Source organism: Ctenopharyngodon idella, chromosome 6 (assembly GCF_019924925.1).
Source record: "Ctenopharyngodon idella isolate HZGC_01 chromosome 6, HZGC01, whole genome shotgun sequence".
NCBI lineage: Eukaryota > Metazoa > Chordata > Actinopteri > Cypriniformes > Xenocyprididae > Ctenopharyngodon > Ctenopharyngodon idella.
In genome coordinates this window covers 17,378,214-17,405,491 of record NC_067225.1, presented here as the reverse complement: position 1 = coordinate 17,405,491, position 27,278 = coordinate 17,378,214, and the positions used below count along the sequence as shown (strand labels likewise).

Sequence of the window (27,278 nt, the reverse complement as noted above, 5' to 3'; positions counted from 1 at the left end):
AAAACAGTTTGTCACATGCTTCTTTTCATCCACCTCTGCCACATGAGATTTATCTCTATCATTAGTACGTGTCTGAGTTGTAACACTGTACCCTGGAGCTTGACCAATCAGCAGCTTCAAACAGGTAAGGTCACCCTTTGCTGCAGCATAGTGGGCAGGAAGAGCACCGCAGTTTGTTTCTACTTCTGCTCCATCCCCATGAGATAACAGCCAGTGGACAGCTTCCACCCTCCCGAACCGTGCAGCGAGATGGAGCGGAGTGGCACCGCCAGAATCCTGATCCTGCATACAAAGAAATAAACAAGAATAGTTATAAACAACAATTCTTTACAGCAATGATACAATGATTTTTTTTTTCATTGCACAAAAAAAGCTGCGTTTCCTATAATAACTGTTCTGAACGGTCTATATATGTATTAACATTATATGCATTGTCCTTTAAATTTATTTAAAAATACATTAAACATAACATTTATACATACGAGTTCTATACATATCTTTTGTGGTGTTCATTTCTGTTCATTTTGATGTTTTTTTGTGCAGCATAATGTAAAAAATGTCAGGGTAGGAAAAGTGTCCTGACAGCATAATGAAGAAAAATGATTAAATTCTTGAAAAGAAAACCAGGAAATTATATCATAGAAAGCACCCATGCATCATGACTATGTCCAGGTCAATAAATCTCAATAAGTCATAAAACCTTTGTATGAGGTCAAATGTAATATTTATGTATTAATAATTCATGATATTGTCATTTCTTTTACTATGAAAAATATATTTTAAAACATCTTTTCAAATTAATGATTGAGATGTATATTCAAAATGTAAAGAAAATATGTTATCACTTTTTACTTGATGGTTACACGACATGACATTTTTAGAGACAATAATTTAAAAAATGGTAAAGATTTTCAAAATCATATGAAACCAACATGTATACAAAGAGTTCATTTCCAAAAACTTGGCATGTCTGTTTTAAACTAGATTTGTATCCTCAGTTCATTACATCAGTATGTGATAACCCAAATTTTTAACACCACACTAGATAAATTTAACAAATACAGTTTGCCTAAGCAGAAAGGAAACTAAAGGAAAGAGCATTAATATTACATGTCATTATTTTTGAATGTGATAAGAGAGAATACAACCTCAAATGCTGCCATTGAGTTCATCATAACCTGAAAGGACGTTCATTTTGATAGAGGTCATCTCATGATGTTATCATAACAACAGTCCGTTCCACTATAAATCTGCTGACACAACGGTTCCTCAACGGGACATCACTCCTCTATTCCACCAATGTGATCAAATTAGTGTAGCCATCTTTATTTAATCAGGCCAAGGAAATGTTCATTAATAATTCAACCGCATACAACTTCGACCTCACCTTGGCAAGCGCAGGCTTAAAAAAAACTCTGATGAACTCCAAGCAAGACCACCAACCTGGAATATTGTTATCACTTTAGTCCGTGATAACAAGGCACTTAAAACATCTACTTTAATATAGCACAGCTGGCCATAAATTAGATCAAGAGGTTGTCGATGTTAAAAGCGCTGGTTTGCATTAGTGTGAGAACAGGCGGTGTGGGGGGGTCTCGGAGGAGCATGTATGGCCTGTATTCCCTTGGTAAACAAATAGCATTAACGGTTAGATTGAGCCCCCTCGAACCCATCTGGTCATGATTACAGTGGTCATGCAATACTACTGAGCAAAGAGTAAACAGAGCAAGGGAAAGTGATGTAATCACACCATTCACACCGTTCTACAGTTCCTGCATCGGGAGAATTACTTATGTAAGGTGCTATATTTGGAGCAGGTGTTGCTTACCAATAATATTCTTGCTTGTGAAAGTTATAGTTCACATATATTTTGGTAGGTAGTTTGCATCTCACACAGAGTTCATACAATACTTCAAGTCTAAGATGCTTTTCATTAGCAGGAAAGGGTGTTATTGACCTCAGCTATGGGTAAATTTCATTACTCTGCTGTCAGGCACTTCATTAAAGGGATAGTTCACCCAAAAATGAAAACCGTGTCATTCCTCACCCTCATGTCGTTTCAAATCTGTATTATGTTGGCTTCTGTAGAACACACAAACTACACTCTAAAAAATGCTGGGTTAAAAACACCCCAAGTTGGGTTGAAAATGGAAAAATCCAGCGGTTGGTAAATGTTTGACCAACATGCTGGGCAGTTTTATTTAACCCAACTATTGTTTAAAAATTACTATATGGCTGGCTTAAAATGAACACAAAATAGGTTGGAAATTAAAAATCAGACACATAATTACTAGAGGCAACAATAATAATCAAAAGGTGAACATTTATTAATAAGCAATTTAATATATGTTTATTGTTTAATTTTTATTCATTAAACTTATCAATAAATGTTCATTTATTAAACATTTTTCCAACATACTTAAGGTTCATTTTAGGCAAGCAATACAGTAATTTTTAAACAATAGTTGAGTTAAATGAAACTACCCAGCAGGTTGGGTAAACATTTAACCCAATCGCTGGGTTAAAACAACCCAATTGCTGTTTTTGTTGTTGTTGTTGTTGTTGTTGTTGTTGTTTTTAGCCCAGCATTTTTTAGAGTGTACTATTCAAAATTTTGGGGTTGGTACAATTTTTAAAATAAATCTCTTATGCTCACTAAGGTTACATTTATTTGATCAAAAATACAGTAAAAACTATAATACTGTAAAATATATATATATATAAAACTGTTTTCTATTTAGTATATTTTAAAATGCAATTTACTCCAGTCTTCAGTGTCACATGATCCTCTAGAAATCCTAATATTGTGCGCAATATTCACATATTCTGAAATCATATCCATATGTGTGAGAAACAGGCCAATATTACCTTTTTGGTAACACTTTTCAATAAGGTTCATTTGTTAACATTAGTTAATGTATTGAGTAACATGAACTAACCATGAGCAATACATTTGTTACTGTATTTGTTAATCTTTGCTAACGTTAGTTAATTAAAAAAAAAAACAGCTGTTCATGGTTTGTTCATGTTAGTTTACAGTGCATTAACTAATGTTAACAAATACAACTCTTGATTTTAATAATGTATTAGTAAATGTTGAAATTAACATTAGCAAAGATTAATAAGTGCGGTAACACTTTTGTATAGGGAACACATATTCACTATTAAAGGGATAGTTCACCCAAAAATGAAAATTTGATGTTTATCTGCTTACCCCCAGGGCATCCAAGATGTAGTGTACTTTGTTTCTTCAGTAGAACACAAATGACTTTTAACTCCAACCATTGCAGTCTGTCAGTCGTATAATGCATGTCAATGGTAACAAAATCTATGAGAGTAAAAACAACTTGCACAGACAAATCCAAATTAAACCCTGCGGCTCATGACGGCACATTGATGTCCTAAGACACGAAACGAACGGTTTGTACGAGAAACCGAACAGTATATCATTTTACATTTAATACACTACTATGTCCAACCGCCTTGAGTGCTCGCACGGCATCCGTTGCGTGAGGTGTGTACGTGCTCTGGCGTAGTTTACGCAAGCGCCGGAAGTGATCTCTTGTGCGTATACGTCACTCATTGCTTACACAGATAACAAACATTGTAGGTACGACGGCTAATCAAAATGGTACTTACTTGCGCTTATCCGGATTGTTCAAACCGACTTAAAACTAAAAGATTACGTTCTCTCGCGCTAACTCATTCGTGAGTGGTGACTTTCCACGTATTCCCAACTTCTGAGCCTGTTCGCCTGAAGTTATGGTTGATTGCTCTTCGGCTGGATATCAACACACCCATTAACGTACTAAAGTTGTTGAGGGTCTGCAGCGGTCATTTTTCCCCTGATGATTTTACATACCCAGGAGAGGATCACGTACGACTTAAACCACCAGCTGTGCCTATGGTTTTTCGACATCCAACTGAGGTATGTGAACAAGATCTTTGTATTTGTCCTTTTTATTTGTAAAGCTGCCCTTACGAAAAGTAACAAAATAAAATGAAGTTTTGATGTAATAAAACCATGTTTTTTAGTGGTTTACTTCCATTTGTATAACAACTGTTGTACTACAGGCACCATGTTTAAACTACGCCAGAGCACGTACACACCTCACGCACCGGATGCCGTGTGCGCGCTCAAGGCAGTTGGACATAGTGGTGTATTAGAGGTAAAAAATGATATAAATACTGTTCGGTTTCTCACACAAACCGATTGTTTCGCGTCTTAGGACATCAATGTGTCGTCAAGCGCCGCAGGGTTTAATTTGGATTTGTATGTGCATGTTTTTTTTTACTCTCATAGATTTTGTTACCATTGACATGCATTATACGACTGACAGACCGCAACGGTTAGAGTTAAAAATCATCATTTGTGTTCTACTGAAGAAGCAAAGTACACTACATCTTGGATGCCCTGGGGGTAAGCAGATAAACATCAAATTTTCATTTTTGGGTGAACTATCCCTTTAACTACAACTTTTCCCTCAATAAACTCCTAATTTACTGCTTATTAATGGTCAGTAAGGTAGTTGTTAAGTTTAAGTATTGGGTAGGATTAAGAATGTAGAATATGATCATGCAGAATAAACAGTCAATATTCTAGTAATATGCATCCTAATAAGCAACTAGTTAAAATATTCAAATTTAGTGCATTGCGATTAGTAACAGGAGAAACATGATAACCAGTGATTTTTGGCATCATTCACATCAAACCAGGAGAGATTAATCTTGATACTTATTTGAATACGCATTAAAGTGAATGCGATTTTAAAGTAGCAGTGAGAAAAAGACTATCAGGCCATTTGCACTATGCCACTTTGTGTGAATAGTGACATACTACTTGATACTATTTGCACCTCAGAGTATTGTACACTATAAAAAATTTAAGTTGAAAACACTTAAAAGTTTTGAGTTTTCTCAACTTGTTGTTTAACAACAATTTACAACAAGTTGAGAAAACTCAAATCTCCTGCAGCTGGTTGCCTTAAACTTTTAAGTTTTCTCAACTTTTAATAATTTACAGTGTAGTATACAGTATGCAACAACAACATATTCAGTATAATAAAAGTGGTTGCTGCCTAATAGGTATTTAAAAGTGGGAATAATGTCCCAATTAGGCACTTTATATCCTCTTTCCTGATACACACTGGGCAAAGGGAGAAGAATGGGACAATAAAAAGTCAGATTCAAACTAAGGTTGGTTGCGTCAAGATCTAAATCTACTGCTCTAACTCTCGACACCACTGTCCCAGCTACCAGTGTTGTTTCTTTTGGAATATTGTCTGGCTCAACCAGACAATAGTGGGTGGAGCTAGTGTAAATAACATTTGCCAACAATACAGGCTATTTGCACAATTTTTTAATTTTGACTTTTTTTCCACACAAACTGATCAAATGGCTTCAGAAACCTTGGATTATAGCACATAAGTCATAACAGTACTACTTTTATGGTGGTTTGTGTCATTTTTGAAGCGTGAAAGTCCCAGGACAGCATCCAGTTTGACTGCATGGAAAAGAACAGCATGAACATTTTTCCTAACATCATCTTTTGTGGTTTACAGAAGAAAGAAAATCACCCATTTAAAAAGCAACCCTCGATCCAACTCTGTCCGCACTACTGTGCTAACACCCTCCACTCACCTTTACATTGCATCTTGCAACCTGTACAAGCCACTTTAGTTCCCGGGTGTGACCTGTAGCTGCAGCATCATGGACAGGCGTGGCTCCATTTAGGGCCTTCGCGTCAGCCTCCAGCCCAGCTTCTGTCACCAGAAAGCAAAGGCAGTCCAGCTGACCACAGCGTGCAGCATGGTGCACCAGTCCCGCCCCCTGTGCATCCGCAATGGCGCTGTTCAGACATCCAGTTTCGGCGAGCTCCCTGAGGCCCCTTAGGTCTCCCTCACGGGCTGCGGTGATGGCCTTTTGGAGCACCATGTCAACCCTGCCTCTCTGCACCTGCGCAGGCTGCCTTTGACTAGATTCGGAGGCTGCCTAAGGCAACTCAACCTATCCCCCACGGCACACATGCACACACACAGGGGAAGCCGACACCTAACCGTCTGCCAGCTGGCGGGGTTGGGTGAGTGGAGGAGAGGAGCAGGTCTGGCCCGGTGAGCTGTAAAGGTAATGAAAGACGTCACAACGCACCGGTGCTCATCATGGCCCAGCCGTTGCCTTTGTGCTCGCTTACCAACCTGCAAAAGGTTGCCCTCTCTTCTGGCAGCAGACAAAAGAGTAATGAGAGAACTGGCCTCTGAAGACCTACTAAAACGTGTGTGACTGGTGTGCACGCATGTGCCATGTGATTAGAGATTACAGTGAGCCTCATTTTCACATGTTAAAAATTCATTTCTGTCTGAATGGCCAAGAGAGTGTCTGGAAAGACAACAAGGGATTAGAATGGGGCAGTTTGGTTAGAGCATATGAACTTTAATGATTCAGTGTCAGGTGAGATCAGATCAGCACTGAGACGTTAAAGAGAGTCCATTTAGCTCATTTAATAATGCTGTTGCAGCTTTGTTGTACTGGTAACAGATATCTCTGTCTCATTCTGAACGTGCACGCTCCGTCACATCACAATGCAACTAAGTGCAGCCACCAAGTTACAATGAACAGGTCTTTGTCTTTCCCTTAAAAAAAGGTTATGAACATCTACAACATACAATTTTGTACATAGGTCTTTTTACACATCATTCTATTATGAAACCGTTTAAAAAAAAAACATCATCACAGTGTATTACATGTAAAATTAGGAGGGGCAAACTGACCCCTAGATACCTAAACCAAATACTTAAAACTGTTTGGAACTATTCCTTGGCAAAATAGGGAAAAATATACAATATATAGTGTCTAACATGTAACGCACTTAATAGAAACTTCTTGTATAAAAATCAATATCCCATTGAATTTTAGGGACATTCTAACTCCATTCTAATAAGCTACAACAAAAAGTGAATTGTGTGGACACTCAAGGTGTGTTTTTGTTTGCTTTATGCAAAGTGAGTGACATAATTACATACAATATTATCGTAGATGATACATATAGCACACCCCTATATGCAAGCTGTTTAAAATGTAAAAACTATTTATCAGCTACAGTAAATTCCCTGCAGTTCCATAAATCAAATGTTTAAACCAAATAAGATTTCAATATAATATTCTGTTAAATAAATAGTTTTTAGATCTGTATAGTGCAACCTGATGATGACCCTGAAAACCTGAAGCCTATACTCATCATGACATTATCAAATTTATGCGCAAAGCCACATAGCTCTAGATTAAATAAACAATTCAGTAAAATTGTTTTTGGTTATATATTGGCGTGTGCAACATTCACACCTCAGGGAACAAATGGTGCTAGTTCATTCGCTCCAGTTGCTCTACAGTGTCTCTCAGATCCTCCACGACAATGTCCACATCTTCACGGGAGGTACTTCTACCCACACTAATCCTCAGAGCATTGGTAGCCACATCATATGGAATCCCACAGCTTAGAAGAATATGAGAAGGTCTAAGGAATTGAGAGCACAACAAAATTGTTATTAAGCAAAATATTGTTAAAAATCTTCTGAAAAGAATGAACACATCGAGGTTTATTCAGACTAAAGCCCTGGGTATACTTCATTTTTTGCGTTCTGCTCCCTCTAGCACACAGCTGAGTGCATCTAGTGAACCTTTGTTTTTGTGCGCTCTAATCACTTAAACATTTAAACACGTGCCCTTTGACTAACCATCATTATACTTTTTTTAAATTATTTTAAGAAAACCTTTAACAATGAAAGTATGAAATTCGCTTTGAAGATGTGCTTTACATGTAGTAATGTGTAGAACTACACTATACTAGCCTACCAGATTAAAGGAAGTCTTTGAAAAAATCACTTTGTGTGTGTTCACACTTGTAGTTCGGTTCTCTTGGTTCTTTTCGCTTAGCATTCACACTGTCATTGTTTTCATTTTGAACCTAAACAGGTATGCTTGAGCATTCTGCCCTTTTTAGGGTGGTAACTTGTGACACCATGTCTTTGGTCTGTGTTACGTTCGTATTTCTTTCGAACCGCACCAGAGTTCATTTAGAAAGCGGACCAAGACCAATCTTTTCAGCGGTCTGGACTTGGAGCAACCGCACCAGGGTTTGTTTTAATCGAGCCAAACATCCCAAGTGTGAACACAACCTTTAACTCTAAGAGAATGGTGAAGTTCACACCATAATTACAATGATAATGGTACAGTGAAAAGATGGATTCACTTTCAGAACTACTTTTTTCCAGCTTATGAATGATGAAAACATTGAGAGCCAATGAAAATCCATCTGACTTGCAGGACAGTTGTGTGCTGAAATTATGTTCACAGAACTTAACTGAAGAGTGTGTTTAGAATAATGGTGTGTGGACGCTAATATAGTTATCATTATAGATTCCTTTTAGTCAGTCGTGTTCGACGTTACGTCAGAACTGAACTGAGGAATTGGAATCCCATCGTCAAATGTGACTGCCAGAAAGGGAACGAGGGTTACAATAGTAACAGAGATGTTATAGTTCTTGGTGTAAACAGGCTAGCTTGTTAACCATAAGAAGCTGAAAACCAAGTTTATCGTTGGTTATATCTTGTAATATACAATTTAAAAGACTTTAATTTTTTATGGTTAAGCTATATTTTAGGATTTAAAAGCATATACGTAAAAAAAAAATATATATATATAATAATAATAATAATAATAATAATAATTTAGGGGTTCAAGGGGCATGATTTGACAACACTAGAGAAAATTCACAACAGTCCTTATACAAAAAACAACTGATATTGGCCCAAAACATTTTCATTGTAAATACAGATGACTTACTGATCTCCTCTGTCTGAGTGACAGGCAGCACCCACACTGGCCAACAACCTCCTACAGGTGGACAGCACTCTACGCCCTACAGCAGGGGGGAAGAGTCTTATCAATTATTCACAAGAGCTCTTGTGTTTTACAAATCTGCAGGGTCAAGACCTGACCTACTTCTGACCAATACATGTGTGGAAAAAAAACTTCACTGATGTTGTTATGATAAACAGAGGCACTGGAGTTGCATTATAGTTAATCAAGCTTGACTAATAGGTCTTTGATGAATCTTTAATGTACATTTGTGCACTACAAATGTAGGTGACATTGTGAATCTATAAATATCAGGATGTACAATCATACTCCATTCATGTACTGTGAAAGACAAATTATGAGACTAGAAAAAGGCCATACACTCACCTTGAAGTCCTCTTCCCAAAATGGAAACATTGCATGTGTTGGGCAAAATGTCTGAGCCAGAAAAATGGCTATTAAAATGAATCTTATCTTTTCCAAAGACAGCCTGAAAAATAAAATACAATAAAAATAAGAAAAAAATATACAGTGGGTACGGAAAGTATTCAGACCCCCTTAAATTTTTCACTCTTTGTTATATTGCAGCCATTTGCTAAAATCATTTAAGTTCATTTTTTTTCCTCATTAATGTACACACAGCACCCCATATTGACAGAAAAACACAGAATTGTTGACATTTTTGCAGATTTATTAAAAAAGAAAAACTGAAATATCACATGGTCCTAAGTATTCAGACCCTTTGCTGTGACACTCATATATTTAACTCAGGTGCTGTCCATTTCTTCTGATCATCCTTGAGATGGTTCTACACCTTCATTTGAGTCCAGCTGTGTTTGATTATACTGATTGGACTTGATTAGGAAAGCCACACACCTGTCTATATAAGACCTTACAGCTCACAGTGCATGTCAGAGCAAATGAGAATCATGAGGTCAAAGGAACTGCCTGAAGAGCTCAGAGACAGAATTGTGGCAAGCACAGATCTGGCCAAGGTTACAAAAAAATTTCTGCTGCACTTAAGGTTCCTAATAGCACAGTGGCCTCCATAATCCTTAAATGGAAGACGTTTGGGATGACCAGAACCCTTCCTAGAGCTGGCCGTCCGGCCAAACTGAGCTATCGGGGGAGAAGAGCCTTGTTGAGAGAGGTAAAGAAGAACCCAAAGATCACTGTGGCTGAGCTCCAGAGATGCAGTCGGGAGATGGGAGAAAGTTGTAGAAAGTCAACCATCACTGCAGCCCTCCACCAGTCGGGGCTTTATGGCAGAGTGGCCCGACGGAAACCTCTCCTCAGTGCAAGACACATGAAAGCCTGCATGGAGGACTCTAAGATGGTGAGAAATAAGATTCTCTGGTCTGATGAGACCAAGATAGAACTTTTTGGCCTTAATTCTAAGCGGTATGTGTGGAGAAAACCAGGCACTGCTCATTACCTGTCCAATACAGTCCCAACAGTGAAGCATGGTGGTGGCAGCATCATGCTGTGGGGGTGTTTTTCAGCTGCAGGGACAGGACGACTGGTTGCAATCGAGGGAAAGATGAATGCGGCCAAGTACAGGGATATCCTGGACGAAACCTTCTCCAGAGTGCTCAGGACCTCAGACTGGGCCGAAGGTTTACCTTCCAACAAGACAGTGACCCTAAGCACACAGCTAAAATAACGAAGGAGTGGCTTCACAACAACTCTGTGACTGTTCTTGAATGGCCCAGCCAGAGCCCTGACTTAAACCCAATTGAGCATCTCTGGAGAGACCTAAAAATGGCTGTCCACCAACGTTTACCATCCAACCTGACAGAACTGGAGAGGATCTGCAAGGAGGAATGGCAGAGGATCCCCAAATCCAGGTGTGAAAAACTTGTTGCATCTTTCCCAAAAAGACTCATGGCTGTATTAGATCAAAAGGGTGCTTCTACTAAATATTGCGCAAAGGGTCTGAATACTTAGGACCATGTGATATTTCAGTTTTTCTTTTTTAATAAATCTGCAAAAATGTCAACAATTCTGTGTTTTTCTGTCAATATGGGGTGCTGTGTGTACATTAATGAGGGAAAAATATGAACTTAAATGATTTTAGCAAATGGCTGCAATATAACAAAGAGTGAAAAATTTAAGGGGGTCTGAATACTTTCCGTACCCACTGTATATGCTATATATATGCTAGTGCTGTCAAATCGATTAATCGCGATTAATCACATCTAAATATATAATATGTGTGTGTACATATATATAAACTTTTATGTTAGATACGATTAATCGATTTGACAGCACTAATATATTTATATATTAGTGCATATATATATATACTAAAGTATATTTATATATTAGTGCTGTCAAATTGATTAATCACATCTAACAAAAGTTTGTAAATATACAGTGTGTGTGTGTCATATATATATATATGACACACACACACACACATACACAAACACACTAAAGTAATGTCCACTGAAATATTTGTACCAATCATATGTAGTAAAGCAGAAACAAGACTTACACGCAGCTTCTGCTCTAGATAACGTCGGATATCCAGGAAATGGGCTTCATACTCTGCTAGATTTAAGCTTACTAATTCGGCAGCCTTTTCCAAAAAAAATAAATAATAATAATTCAAAACGCAATTTTACAAACACAGTCAACTTACTACTAAAAATAAACAAATACAATAAATAAATAAATACATTTAGGTAACTATTATACATGTATAAACATTCAACTAGTACTGAAATTAAATAAATAAATCAATAAATACATACATGCATTTAGTTAACTATTTAACATGTACACATACAGTCAACCTAGTACTGAAAATAAATAAAGATATATGATATGTATATAGTGGGTTTTACCTTTCCCAGACCTGCTATCATTGCTGTGTTTTCAGTTCTGAGAAATAAAGAGATAACAACAGTATTGATTTCAGAGTCAGTAACATATTTGTTTTAATTCTGTTCAATAATTCATCACCCTTGCATGAAACCCAATCAAACAATAAACCATGTCATACCCTGGCCTGAAGTTGCGCTCTTGTCCTCCTCCAAAAAGCAAAGGGTAAACAGGGGTTGTGGTTCCAGGATCATTCACGAACAAAGCTCCGATTCGTGGGCCATAAAACTAGAACACACCATCAACAGGATTGTGATCTCTAATTTTCTTCGCTTAGAGAGAGATGATATATCAACAGCGTCTCTTGTTACTTACCTTGTGTCCTACGATGGTAATGTAGTCTACTCCCAGCTCATGTGCATCCACTCGTATCTTTCCTATAGCCTGGGCTGCATCAGTGTGCAGGAGGATTCTGGGAGCTGATGCTGCCCTCTGTTTGTTTACATCCTTCACCCTCTGACAAATATCCTTAATTGGCTGTTGAAGGGAGAATCTCATCAGTTACTTTGAGTGTTTATGCTAAATCATAGCAGAAAAAATCTACTGTATTTTCATTGGCAGAGCAAAAGTTAACAGGCCATACTGTGTCTACAATGTAAGTTACTCTTTAACATCATGTTTATAAAAAAACGTGTTTATAAAAGCAATATCACACTTGCAATTAAGCCTCATCCCAATGGCCAAAACACAGCCGTGTTATATTGTTTAACTATGAAATAGTCTGACACACTATTGGGACTGCTGTCAGGGCAACATGCTCACCATAATGATGCCTGTCTCATTATTGGCCAGCATGATCGACACCAAGCAGGTGGTGGGACGAATCGCTGCAATGACATCCTCAACCTCCACCCGTGCCGTCACCTTGGAAACGGGCACAAATGTGACATCTACAACGAGAATCCAATAAGGTCCAATCAGAGCACAAAGATCTTTGCTTTCATTCATGTTCATATTTTAATGCAGAGAGCAAGACACATTTTGGAAGCAATGTTCCCAGTTTTAGTAGTAAATTAAGGTAATGTCCACTTCCTCAAGCTTAACCTTTAGAGAACATAGTCTCCATTTGAAATTTTAGTACAGAAAGTCCAGTCCTGCTAACCTGCTTTGTCCTCCTTTAACAAGTGTTTAGCTGTGAGTTTGATGGAGTCATGCTCCACATTAGAGATGATAATATGAGGTAAAGAGCCTTTTCCATTCATCTGCTGGCTGTTCGTGCCTCCCTCTGCAGAAGTCTTGCTCTTCCTGAAATGCTCCACAGCTGTGTGAAACACCAGATTATTGGCCTGAAAGTCCAGGAGAAAAAGAGAGCTAAATAAAGATACAGTGGAATTTTCATTGCATTGAATACCTGAATTTCTTCAGGTATTCAATGCACCTCTCAACACAAGCACCACGCTTCATTAGGACTGCCACAAGAAGCGTTACTGATAGTGTTGCAGTTGGAAAGACTTGTTCACACCAACACGAATGTTCGACACGAAGATTCGTACCGATTTTTTCATGCAATTTGTCAGCAGACAGGCTGAATGAAAATGATTCTACACCAAATACAAGAGTACAGAGACAAGAGAGCTAATTCCAGATTCATCCTCTAACCCTTTAATAGCAGTTCACCAAAAAATGAAATTTCTGTCAATAATTACTCACCCTCATTTTGTTCCAAACCCGTAAGACCTTTGATCATCTTTGGAACACAAATTAAGATATTTTTGAGTTTTTTTTATCCCCCATAGAAAGCAATGTAATTACCACATTCAAGGTCCAGAAAAGTAGTAAAGACATCATTAAAATAGTCAACATGACTACAGCGATTCAACCTTAATGTTATGACGTGACGAGAATACTTTTTGTGTGCAAAAACAATGTTATCACTACTTTTCTGGACCTTGAATGTGGTAATTACATTGCTTTCTGTGGGGGATAAAAAAAAACTTTCAGATCTCATCAAAAATATCTTAATTTGTGTTCTGAAGATGAACAAAGGTCTTATGGGTGTAGAACAACATAAGGGTGAGTAATTATTGACAGAAATTTCATTTTTGGGTGAACTAACCCTTTAACTGTAGGGTGACCATATGTGCCATTTTCCCAGGACATGTCCTGTCCAGGATTTCTAAGTTGCATAAAATGTCCCAGTTTTGGTTTTGTTTTCATATTTGCTGAAGGTAATGACTGAAAAATAATATGACCAATAGCGTGCATTATATATAATCAACCAATCGTGGCTTGCGAGAAGGCTGGATCTACAGAGAACGGTCAAAGCATTGCAAATATGACAACATTTTAATGCATTGCATGAAGACTGTCAATAAGAACGGTGGCTTGCACAGACCTCCGTGTAGAAATCACGTTCCGGGGGCACATCGATATGACCACTTTCACGATTAAAGAGGCAAGGGCTCAAGCCATTTTAGGCAATTTTAGAAATCCTGGACAGGACGCGTCCTGGGAAAATGGCACATATGGTCACCCTACTTTAACTGTCATTTAGCAAAATCCACTATTCGTGACGCCATCATGTTGTGGTTTTATATAACAGCAGTGACTTTAACACATCAAATTTATGCAGTGAATATTCGTTTTGGTGTGAACAGGCAATTAGTGTACTAAATTAATACATTATATTAATTCATTAAGTACAACTACAAATGAGGAAAAGGAGCCAATGATATCAAAGGTGCAGGCACATTAACGAAATTTTGATGCTCACGTGAGACTCCCGATCATGGAGATTCACACTGAAATGACTGGACTTCCCCTATGAAATTTCGGCATTGCAACTGTAAATGTGTCTAGAACAGCACCTTTATCGCGTCTAGAACAGAGCTGCAGCAGAAGTGAAATTGCAGAAAAAAGATTCATTAAAAAGTGCCTTTATTTATCTTACTATTATTTTGTACTCACTATAATTATTGTTTTAATTTTTTTACATAGAATTTTAATGTAAATAATGGTTATTCTCTAAATAAGATTGTTTGAACTTTGAGCATGTTACAACACTAGACACGGATGGTTGAAACAGAGATGGTGGAAATGTGAATTAGCCATGTGAAACAACTTTTAATGGGTTAGTACACCCAAAAATGAAATTTCTGTCATTTATTACTCACCCTCATGTCATTCCAAACCCGTAAGACCTTCATTCATCTTCAGAACACAAATTAAGATATTTTTTATGAAATCCGAGAGGTTTTTTATCCCCCATAGAAAGCAACGTAATTACCACATTCAAGGTTCAGAAAATTAGTAAAGACATCATTAAAATGACTACAGTGGTTCAACCTTATTGTTATGAAGCGACGAAAATACTTTTTGTGCGCAAAAACAAAACAAAAAAATAACGACTTTATTCAACAATTTCTTCTCTACCCTGTTAGTCTGCTACGCAGTTGACGCAGTTCAGAGCTTCCGTGTTTACATCTGAATGCTGACTCGGAAGTACTGAACTGGGTCAACTACGTAGCAGACTAACAGGATAGAGAAGAAATTGTTGAATAAAGTCGTTATTTTTTTGTTTTGTTTTGCGCACAAAAAGTATTTTCGTCGCTTCATAACATAAGGTTGAACCACTGTAGTCACGCTGACTATTTTAACAGTGTCTTTCTATGAGGGATAAAAAAACCTCTTGGATTCCATCAAAAATATCTTAATTTGTGTTCCGAAGATAAACGGTCTTACGAGTTTGGAACGACATGAGAGTGAGTAATTAATGACAGAAATTTCATTTTTGGGTGAACTAACCTTTTAAGGCTTTCAATATTGTGCTAGCAAAATGAAGGAAAGAAAAACATTTGCTAAATTCTATTTGAACTGTGCTCTTGAAACCCTCACCTCAGTTCCTCCTGAAGTAAAAATAATATCTGCTGCTTTTCCACCAACCATCCTTGCAATGGTGTCTCTGGAATGGTAAATGATGTCTCTGGCTTTCAGACCTAGTATTGGTGGAAAACTATATGAGCATGTGTTTAAGGGATAGTTCACCCAAAAATGAAAATTCTGTCATCATTTACTCACCCTTATTTCATTCCAAACCTGTTTGACTTTCTTCTTTGGGACATAAAAGAAGATATTTCGAGAAATATATGTGTTTTTTGCCCATACAATGACAGCCCATGAAAATTCAAACAGGTTTGGAAGTGAACGACACATGGGTGAGTAAATGATGACAGTTTTCATTTTTGGGTGGACTATCCCTTTAAATGTGACATGTCAGAGATCTGCTATACATCTACCTTTGAGAGCCTCGTACCTGGTAGGTAATTACTGCTGGGATTTCCCCACGCATCAGTTAAAGCATCAGTAACAGCCCTGATCACCTCTGGATCGACTGGTGTGGTGGCGTTGTAATCCATGTATATTCTGCAGCAGACAAAGTTGTTTTACAAACTACATTCTGCAGCATGTTGCAGATCGTTTGTGAATGGCTTAATGTCATGACTGATAGGACTGATATGGCATATTCATTACCTGTCTGGCCCATCAGGCACATCATGATGATCCAGGTCAGATCCATGATGTGTAAAGGTTCCCCATAAATTATGATCCAGGATGAGAGGGGGACTACTCTTTTCAGCCATTATCTGATTACATTAGTAGATAAAATGACAAAATACTGTACATCAGTCTAAACACATGCATGACAATAAAAACCTGCTTTAAAGTTATGACCACTAACGACAATAACTGTAATCATAAGGATTGTTGGGTCACATATGGCAGGTATAAGTCTTATTTTCTTGGTTTAGACAAGCCATGGTTGTTAATACAAGGTTGACATTTAATCTAGATGAAGTTTCATACAACACAATGTCACAATAAAAACGCGCAAGCGATTTATTACACTTTGATTCGTATACTTTAGTAGATGATTCACTGCTTGCCGAGTCACATTACTGTAATGTTGTCTACAAGCATATCCTGACAGCTAAAACACTTAAACTGCTTTTACGGTCGTTTTACAAGAACCATCGCTGAGATAACTACTGATAAACCTATGTAATTATATACCATTATTTTACTGACCTCTCTTACTCTTAAGCGTATGTCCTGTCAATGATTCACAGTTCAAACCGGTGACACGGCAGCAGCACGCTCTACTTTGAACCGGAAATGCACATGATTAAACCCCTCCTCTTTTCAGACGGTCGTCCTTCTCGCTACTACAGCGAAGGCTTGGTTCATGAACTACTATTAACAAAGTCGCTTTGTTATTAATCAGATCGTGCTGACGTTACTTGGTAAGCGTCAAAGGGCATCCCATAATGTAGTAGTAGTAATATTAATAAGTCAAGCCTTCAGGGTTGAAGGCATAGACATATAAAATACATATTTTATATGTCTATGGTTAAACGCACGTCACGTTATTAATATTCATGAACTAAGTCTTCATCGTAGTAGCGTTCGTAAATGTTTAAGGAGCTTTGAGGCGAGACAGTATGGCAAGCCATTTTAACATTTAGGCCTGAGTATCTTTAAAAAAAAAAAAAAAAAAAAGATTACCTAAAGAACAAGTACTAGTTCCTAAAGATTAAGTAATGGTACCTAATGGAATAGATAATATACTGTAGCTAAAAATAAGTAGTAACATGAAAAAGCAAGGTTGTAATTATGTTTTGAACTTTGAGGGAATTAAAAGATTTTGGCCCGGTTTCACAGACAGGGCTTAGCCAAAGCCAGGATTAAGCCTTAGTTCAATTAGGGTATTTAAGTAGCTTTTATAAACGTTCACAAGAACATTACTGGTGTGCATCTTGAGACAAAACAATAACACCGACATATTTTAAGATCTGTCAGTGCAAGCTGTTTTCAGTTAAAACAGCTCAAACTTGCATTTTAGTCTGGGACTAGCTTAAGCCTTGTTTGTGAAACCGGGGGTAGAAGGGATTTAAGTGGACATTAGAAGGGATTTAAAGTAGGGTGACCAGACAGACCAGACAGTCCCGGTTTTTGGTATTCTGCAAATACATTGCAAAAAAGCCCGACCAATATACAACTTGGTTGGTTATCGGAGCAATCGTGTAGTGATTATATTCTCTAACAGAGGGGGCTGTGCAGCTACACTTGGTCGCGCGCGCGCTGCCACTTTATGAAGAACGTAACATGAACCAGAGCAGAGGGCCATTATCGTCGTCAAATATTAAAATAAACATCGTTATCGGTTTCAAGGTAACATACTAACTATTCATGTTTAATTAAAGTAATACAGTTTGTATGTGTTTTATAACAGGGCCTCAAAAGGGTGCGGGATTGTTCTGCACAATTTTAAACGTCCAAAAACAGTTCCGCAGTCACAACTCAGCAATTTCCACACACACACACACACACACACATCTTACTATATCACGTGGTGAAGACACACTCAGATATGTATAAAAAAAAAAAATAGGCTAATGAAATAAATAATACACGTGCAACTTACTCTGCTTAAAATGAGTCTAAAATGCAAAATAATAGTAAAAAATAGTTAAAAGTTAAAAAGTTGCAATTTCTGTATACAGTAAAACAGCTTGTGAAAATTAAAATATTAAATTCAATGATAAATGTTAAAAAAAAAAATTGTTAAATGTCGTTTTATTTATCTTATCTTATATTTATGTTTTATTTTTGTAATGTGCTTTTGTAAAGTCATACTTCTGTTATAACATAATAGGCATATTGTTTTGAATTGCTTTTACATTAATAATGCAATAGGTTACTATTAATAGTGCAATAGTTTTTTTGGTGAATTGTATTAGACCAAAAATCCTAATAAACTAAATCATAATAATATTTATTGTCATAATATAAGGAACCCACAACAATTTAAAAAAAAAAAAAAAAAAAAAAAAAACTATATTGTCCCTGTTTTTTAATTAATAGATAATAACAAATTAGATTTTGGTGATATTTTGACCACTCAAATAGGAAATGTCCCCGGTTTCAATTTCAGAAATCTGGTCACCTTAATTTAAAGGGATAAAGAAAAAGAAATAAAAACGGTAAAACAAGTCATGAAGCTATGGGATTTTCCTGACTAAATCAATGTGAATTTATGCATATTTTAACCGATATGAACAATTGAGATATCTCATCTTAAAGGGTTTAACATTCTGTCTAAATTTTGTATTTATGGTTTCAGTAAAAAAATAAGACTGTTTTCGTCCACAAAATTAGGTGCCCCTTAAAGGGTTAGTTCACCCAAAAATGAAAATTCTGTCATTAATTACTCACCCTCATGTTGTTCTAGACCCGTACGACCTTTGTTAATCTTTGGAACACAAATTAAAATATTTTTGATGAAATCCGGGAGGTATATGACTCGTCCATGGACAACAATATAATCACTACTTTCAAGGTCCAGAAAGGTACTAAAGACATTGTTAAAACAGTCGAGAATACATTTTGTGCGCAAAAACAAAACAAAAATAACAACTTTATTCAACAATATCTTCTCTTCTGTCATTCTCATACCTTGTTTACGTCCAGCACTTCCAGGTTCTACGTCAGAACGCCGACTCATTATTGGCCGGCTCCTGCATCAGCATCGCACACGTGTCATGCTGCTCACATGATCATCTTTGGCCAATGCAGAGCCAGCATTCGGACGTAAACACAGAAGCCTTCACTGTGCTTACTGCGGCAACTGCATAAGGATAATGACAGGGAAGAGAATGTTGAATAAACAATCTTGTTGCCGGACACACACAGTACAAACCTTTTTGTTTGGCAAATTCCTTTGACCATGGTAAAAGGTGTTGTTACGGTAGGCCTACTTGTAATCCAGATACCAGGCATCCGGAGTGGCTAGTTAATAGTGTTTTGCTTGTTCTCTTCCCAAAATCATCAGTAGTCTTCCCAGCGTTGGATCAAACTTGTCGTTCTTTATGACACTGATTTTACACTTTACACTACTATCATTTTACACTTCAGTGCTTCTTTATGGAAGCTTGTTTCTGCCACAGAATAATAAATAAATAATTAAAAAAGGTAATTGTGACTTATAGTTCTAATTTTTTTTCTCACAATTGAGAGTTCATGCCTCACAATTCTGACTTTTTGAGTTTATATCAGAATTCTTATAAAAGTAAGATTTTTTTTTTTCCTCACAAGAGTTTATATCTTGCAATTCTGACTTTATTTCTTATTTTCAAAATAATAATAAGATAACTGCTTCAAAATTTGCTTTTTTCGCTATGGGTGTGTGTAATTTACATTGTAGAACAAAACGGCAAAGTATAGTCAAGCTATGTTTACCACAGGCTTTATTTTACACATAAATCGAAAAACTCCATTATAAAACCCCATAGGAAAACCGAACCAGGAACCAGCAGTGAATTAAGTCTTCCGGGTTCTGACGTCATACTTGCACCACACTATATTCAACAAGTTCTCTCATGCATAAAACAATGGCCAAAAATTAATAAACTCACACAAAGTCATTCATAGTGTTGCATAAGTTCCACATTTATTTCATATCTGACAATGTGTTAAGTGTACACAAACATTTGACTCATAATTCCAACACTCAGAAAGAGACATTGAACTACTGCCCACTGAAGATGGTACAAACCGGTTACAACTGCATATTACACCATTCACAGCAATCATGTTTATATACAAGGCAAGTAAAACTGAGAGAAAACGACAGAAAAAAATGCTTATGAATGGAGTCCGTGCATAACAGGAGAATGGAAGCACACAAATATTTGGTGTCGATAATGAGAACTGATTCATTCTTTCACTTTGGGTGGTGGTAAAATGGATACAATGTTTTTAGCTTGTAAACATGATAATGCGATGTTTTATGGAAATAGCTTGTAGAAATACAGGACAGGCTATAACATTAATAATTCCATTCAGCTCTCTGAAGTACTTTCTACAAGGTGCACAGACAAAAACTAAGACAATTCACATTTGCTTGTATGTACTAAAACTGAAAGTGATTCTTTTAACTCTCTATATTTTTTTAATAATTTTGTTGACAACGCACCTGCTATTACTATTACCATATGCACTTGTTTATAAAAGTAGTGGCATTACTTATATTTACTCTGAACTGGTCATGAAAGTGAAGTGAATCTGATTGACGCATAGAAAAAGCAGAAGGTGCAGAACTATTTTTCATAAACAGAACCTTCAGGGATTGAGAATCCTTTTAGGGATATGCCTTATGCTTTTACTCACAGAAATGGAATACCATCCTAAGTACCAATATTAGTAACTGAATTTTTGGAATTAGAAGTGTACATTTCATAGACAGATCAAGGCTTTCAGTAGAGGTTTGTTCAGGGTGTCAGATTCTTCTTATACTGAGCATGTGCTGTAGGTTGGCTGGCCTTAGTCATACTCATGTGCCTAAATCTTGCTGCCCTAGAGGCACCTCAGGTGATTTACAACCTGTTGATCTGTGCACTGAATATGCAGGTATGGATGAAAGTCTTGTGTTAGTTCGGCAAACTGCAGGATCATCCAATCATCTCACACCAAGCTGTCTGGCTTAACTATAATAAGTGAAAGTGGAAGCAAGGGCTCTGCTTTAGTGACTGCCTTAGTCGAGGTCTGGCCCACAGGACTGCCATCAAATGTTTTTGCACTAAAAGTGTCTAAATCACAGCTGTTGGTATTATATAACTCGAAAATGTTCTTTCATATTCCATAAAATGTAGTTCGGCTGAAGTTTAATAACTATCAGCAATCTCAGCACAAATGGTTTCCTGTTTTTGACAATAAGCACAACAATCAGACCATCAAAAAATGGAATTTAAAATGTATTGTGTTGCCATCTATCAGCTCATCACATATTTTATATGATTATAATCAAAAAATCAGACCAAAATGAGTTTTGGAACAATACTATGATGGAAGGGCTCATTTCTGGAGTCCATGGTGATGTTAGAGATGAGAAACTTGTCCCTCAAATGGAAAATGTTTCTGATTGAATAAGTAGATTTGTTTTGTTCATTTGCAAGTAATATGAAAAAATCATTTACACCATCTAGATATGCTTAGAAATCTCAAAACCTAGTCATATGTAGGGCATGTGCAATATGAAAACTATCTAAAAACTAATTGAAACTGATTTTGTCTGTGCACATAAATGATTACACACAAAGAGAAAGGGTGGTACTGATGGGTGGGCCTGAAAGTGGATGATGAAAATTGTAAAACAAAAACAGAGTAGATGATGCAAGAGGCACAAATCGTATATCATCACTCTCTGGGATGTGTATAGAAAATTCCATCAGTACTGTACATTTGATTTGTTCTAACAAACTTCTAAACCATCCATTTTCCAAAACTGACCACTGTACAAACACTCATGTAGGATTCTGGGCAAAAATGATTTTTCTCCACCTGATAATTTTCTTTCTCTACCAAAACTAGTTAACATATCTAAAAAGTAAAATTCAAGTAACCTACATGTAATAGCAGCTATCCCAGCATTCACTTCTAAACTGTTCCCCAAATGCATTTCATCGTGTCGGGGGAATGAGAGCAGTGCAGTCAGTAAAACGGAGGCTAGTCAACTCATGATAAAAAAGTGCCATATGCAGAAATTGCACTGTACTTCTTCAAAAATATTACAGTCTTTGTCAATAAATACATGCTGAAATAAATAAAAACATGTTAAATAAATACCTAACTAGATAAGACTTTAATAGAAATTTAAAAAAAATAGATTAGACTGATATAAGATCATTTGGGGATACCGATAATTTTTTATATAAAATATTAGACTGGATTATGATACATTTTAGATAAATCTACTGACCAGTACTCCAACAAAAATAGGCCAAATCTTTATAATGATCATCATACAGAGATATGAGAATGCAACCGTTTTCCGTTGCCAAATTTTTCCTCATGCGTCCTGATTATTTTGAAATCTTTATGCATTTCACGGCCTTACAAGGGAAACATTATAGAGGTATATGAATATTTATGATGGGTTGTACTGTGTCCAAGAACTGCACTTAAAGAGAGTAAGAGCGCAATATGATGTGATTCATCTGCTCCTTGCTAAGAACTGCTTATCATTGATCAATTCTATCCTCCATAGCCAAGAGATGAATAAACATATGGTCTGCTGACTTAAATACTGACCAGTTTTAAACTCATAGACTTGCAAGTCAGTAGTAGCACAATAAGGCCATGTGATCCATTTTCCCACCAAACTCAAGATACGGACGTCACTCTTCACAGTACCAAATTTAGATGTGTTTGCATGAGCTGTCAGCTTCAGAATTAGAAATTCCCATCACCAACTTTCTAAAATGTTGCTGAAGACTACATAAGCATACTATCTCTAACCAAATAAAGTAGTTAGCCTGTTCCGTTGGCGCTATAAGTTGAATATTTAGGCCACTGTAGATGCACAACAAAGGGGCCTTTAAGATACAGGTGCACAGTTGGTGCTAGTGTGGGCAGGTGCAGGAACACACATGAAGGAAACAGGGGGTCAGAGAGTTGATTGGGCACAGAAACTGGGGGATCTGTCAGTAGATCTATTTACAAGTATAGTCCTTTGTGTTTTTTGTCCTCGAAGAGTTGTACAGTAGGTTTACATGTGGTGGGCTCAAAACCTCATCTGCCCGGCTCTTCTTCTGGACAGTTTAGACCTTAAGGGAAGAAGACAATTGAACAAATGTGACCCACGCTGGCAAAATGAGTCGGAATGAGCACGGGTCAATTACGAGCTACAGGCAAAACAAGTGAAAAATGTCAATTTTGGTCGAATTTGAGGTTTTCACAAAAATTAGTTCATTAAGCCCTTGTCTAGCAATACCAATGCTCCAAATAGCTATTAAACATCTAAAAGTATCTTTATTTGTGCATTTTCTGAGAGGAGTAGCTTTCCTTTGTCCATTAAAGGGGTGGTTGATTATGATTTCACTTTAGTTAGATAACTTTAGTTAGCGTGTAATGTTGCTGTTTGAGTATAAACAACATCTGCAAAGTTACGATGCTCAAAGTCCAATGCAAAGAGAGATATTTTCTTTTACAGAAATCGCCTTTTAAGGACTACAACAAATGGCTGGTAGGGACTACAACGGGTTAGTGACATCACTAATCCTAAAATTTACATAAAACCTGCCCCCGGGAAGACGCAACAAAGGGGGTGAGGCCATGTTGGGCTGCTTTAGAGAAGAGGAAGAGTTAGTAGAGTGTTGTTACCATGCTGTCATTTTACGCCGGACTGCTTCACAAACAAGGGTCAATTCAATGCTTTATTTGCACAAAAGATTAACATGATGGCACATGCTAGTCGATGAGTTGAATCAACTCCACAGCAACTACATACATTTATCCACTAACCATTTAGAAACATCCAGATGCATTCGAAAAGTTGTAACTTCTTCCTGAGTCTCTCCATCAGTTTGCGACTTAAACAATGTAAGGTTGAACACCGTTACTGACAATCGTCATTTTGGCTGCGTGAGATTCTCCAGCTTTGTTGTTGTTGAGCAACCAAAGCACGAGATGTTAACGCTCTGCCCTCTTCTTGAAAGGGGGCCGGGAGCAGCAGCTCATTTGCATTTAAAGTGACACACACAAAAACAGCATGTTTTTGCTCATACCCAAATAGGGGCAAATTTGACAAGCTATAATAAAAGATCTGTGGGGTATTTTGAGCTGAAACTTCACATTCTGGGGGCCCCAGAGGGCATTATAGGTTCACTTTAAAAATTCTGTTTATCTCTACTCGCTTCTCTGCGCACGCTTGGTATCGTTTTAAAGCGCAGTATTTTAACTTTATGAATATTCATAGCGAATTCTCGATGGCATGTGTCTGAACCAATGAAATGTCATTTTCAAACTCATGCTGATGTAAACAAAACAATCTTACTCAAGCTCTCATACCTGAAGCGTGCGCACAAAGATGCCTCTCAGACAGCACGTGATCCCGATATACATATATACACAGAATTACAGTATTTCAAAATATCTGTCTTGGCGAGTATTCACGCAAACATTACCTGTTATGTCTTAAGTGAACGTTTGATTAACTGTTGGGGAAAAACATCTGATGTGTAACATTGTAATGTTAATCAAACAACTATGGTATATGGGGGGAAAAGTTAAATATATATTTTTCCTATAGATATTTGGTTTGGTGTGTGCCAAATTTGGTGTCATTACCAGGGATTTTAAGGTATGGTTGCTAGGTGATTTTGTTCCGGAACCTTCAAAGAACTTTAACTCGATTTTTCTCAAAATTGACTTTGCTGAGTCTATCGACTTCAAACAGGTGTAGCTCCATCATTTTTTTTGTCTAATTCCAACAAGTCACACATAATTTTAATAATAATAACTTATTTTTGAAAATTTGCTCATTGCGACTCATTTTGCCAGCATGGGTCACAAATATTGGCATGTAAGGTCTTTTATTGTAAAAGAGTTAGATATGTGCTCCATTGTACCTGATAGATCCAGCAAGCAGAGGGTTAAAGGCATACAGCCAGTCATGCATCTCCTTGTCATTACTGGCTTGAAGGAGTATCCCACGATGCTCTGTGCATACCGCAAATGTGTAGGGGGTCTGAAGTTTAGACAGACATTGGATTACAGTTCAGTCAATAAACAGTCAATTTACTCAAAGAAAATAAAATATTTGTAGATGTTTTACCTTCAGCATGGCCTGCTGGTCTTCGCTGTACTCCACTTGTGCTGAAGACAGGTTAAGAATGGCCCTTTCCACTGTGTCTCTCTCTGTGTTGTAGATGTAGACATAAGGCCGGCGTACCACCACATATCTCTTAACCCAGCCATTACTGTGGGGTTCCAGGAAGTGCAAATAGCCTTTCTTTGACACAATTGGGCTGCGACATTAAAATAGAGTAAAGGTTAGAGTCAACTTCCAAATATGTAAATTCATTAAATCTCAGAAATTTAATTTTATTTACAGCCAAATGTAAAAGAAAAAGGAATTGCTCATCCTCTGTATAATGAAAAAATTGTAAAAAATTTTGTTTTACCTGACACGAATTTCCTGAATATCTGGCACAAAAGTGTGGGTCCTTGATCTGGACTGTTGAGGAGACTTCTTGCCCTCTGTTTCAGACTCAGGGATGGGGCTGACAGCACGAGATCGAGGTGTTGGGGGTCTACACATATGAGCAGTAAGGATATAGATTTAACTATTAGTTATGTGGTGTTAGTTAGACTGATGTTCCTAAACAGGAAAATATAGCAGACATTCATTCGAAAGCAAAAGCACTCAAAATTGAGTTACTTTTTAGAGGGCTCAATTTTTGTGATATCAACTTCAAATTTGTAATGCAGCTTGGCTAGGCTAGACACACTGTATGGTTTTCTAGCAATTTTAGAGTCCAAACTATTTTGTAAAATGTATATATTTGTATAGAATAAAAATAATCATTACATTTGCCTTACAGTAAACAAACTTCTATAATGTTTTACAATTTCACCTTTTTGAATTTCTGAAGGAAACATTCAGAAATAGAGCTGCATTATTCTAGATAAAATGAGAATCACAATTTTTTTTGTTTCAAATAGAGATCACGATTCTCCCACGATTCTGAACAGACAACTAAACAAAATAACATGTTATTTACTAGAGGTTCTGACAAAAATGTTAATTGCCGCAGTCTATTTAAAATGTTTAATTAATCTAAATTAATTATTTAAAAAAAAATTGTTTTGAATGAATGATTCAATGCCCTGACTCAAAAGACTTCACTTGTTTCATTACTGGATGAATCAGCATTTTTAAACAAATCTCTTGAATGAATGATTCAATGACAAATACATTTTTTCATAGTCACTTGTCACCACCTACTGACATAACGATGTAATCGATACAATCATTATTTGAAGTGCCAAGTTCAAATTCAAATTCACTCTATTTTGATCGCTTCCATAGACATCAGTGTTTATATCCAAACTATAAACTTTTATCCCAGTTCTTCTCTGATAATATGAATATTTGTAACACAGAAATAACGATAATGTGTGGTTGAAAAGACTGTTTGTGAAGCTGTTTCATACCTATACATGATAACTGCTCTCTCTGGGTCAACGGCAGCATGAACGCAGATCTGAATGTTCCGGTGTGCTTTTGTCAAAGGTTTAATAGACATAGGTGAATCGTTTTCATTTATGGATGAGATCGCATGGGTGTTTGAATCGAGATTGCGATCTTTTAACGATTAATCGTGCAGCTCTATTGAGCTCTATTCACTCTGCTGAGTGTCATCTTTAAAAAGAGACCAACCTTAGGTCTGTATTCCAAAGCATTCATGAATTACAAATATTTAAGTTCAGATCTATGCTCAAAAAGTAGGGTGACAGTTAACAGGTTTTCTAAACCATCCTAACACATTAGATCCATCAAGCATGAAGTTGGCAAAGGGACTTTCTCTTAAGCTCAAGTATACTTTATTTTTTATGTGTACACTAGCGTATGAGTACAGTCGAATGCGTAGCCTTTCAAAGTATACTCCATTTGATAGAGTGAGCGAACGCAGGCGGCCGACACATGCGCTCTGGAAAGTTTCATCTTTGTCCAGTGTCTGCACTATTTTTCTCCAGACGT

General features: G+C 37.0%; 3 protein-coding genes across 23 annotated transcripts in view; all 3 read right to left on the bottom strand.

Annotated features, from left to right (window-relative positions):
• espnla (espin like a) overlaps positions 1-6,188 on the bottom strand; it is a 30,716-nt gene extending 24,528 nt beyond the window's left edge. Inside the window, exons 1-2 of the mRNA XM_051896816.1 lie at positions 5,641-6,188; positions 92-282 (exon numbers count right to left, since the gene is read on the bottom strand). Coding sequence (XP_051752776.1) covers positions 92-282; positions 5,641-5,934 — 485 coding nt within the window. The 5' untranslated portion in view covers positions 5,935-6,188. The remainder of the gene's footprint in view (positions 1-91; positions 283-5,640) is intronic.
• A 220-nt stretch (positions 6,189-6,408) lies between these two features.
• scly (selenocysteine lyase) lies at positions 6,409-16,931 on the bottom strand. The gene is made up of 13 exons (XM_051896799.1): positions 16,766-16,931; positions 16,211-16,323; positions 15,993-16,102; positions 15,575-15,675; positions 12,843-13,026; positions 12,503-12,630; positions 12,056-12,217; positions 11,862-11,968; positions 11,704-11,740; positions 11,352-11,435; positions 9,242-9,344; positions 8,840-8,915; positions 6,409-7,510 (listed from the first exon to the last, which is right to left on the bottom strand). The coding sequence occupies exons 2-13, from the start codon at positions 16,318-16,320 to the stop codon at positions 7,357-7,359; spliced, it is 1,356 nt and encodes a 451-aa protein (XP_051752759.1). The 5' UTR covers positions 16,321-16,323; positions 16,766-16,931; the 3' UTR covers positions 6,409-7,356.
• Positions 16,932-20,164: 3,233 nt separating this feature from the next.
• The window catches only part of kif1aa (kinesin family member 1Aa), a 72,401-nt gene continuing 65,287 nt past the window's right edge, over positions 20,165-27,278 (bottom strand). For all 21 annotated transcript variants that reach the window (XM_051896763.1, XM_051896764.1, XM_051896768.1 and 18 more), the window contains 4 exons: positions 25,699-25,827; positions 25,350-25,542; positions 25,144-25,262; positions 20,165-23,340 (listed from right to left, as the gene is read on the bottom strand). In XM_051896763.1, coding sequence (XP_051752723.1) covers positions 23,298-23,340; positions 25,144-25,262; positions 25,350-25,542; positions 25,699-25,827 — 484 coding nt within the window. In that variant the 3' untranslated portion in view covers positions 20,165-23,297. The remainder of the gene's footprint in view (positions 23,341-25,143; positions 25,263-25,349; positions 25,543-25,698; positions 25,828-27,278) is intronic.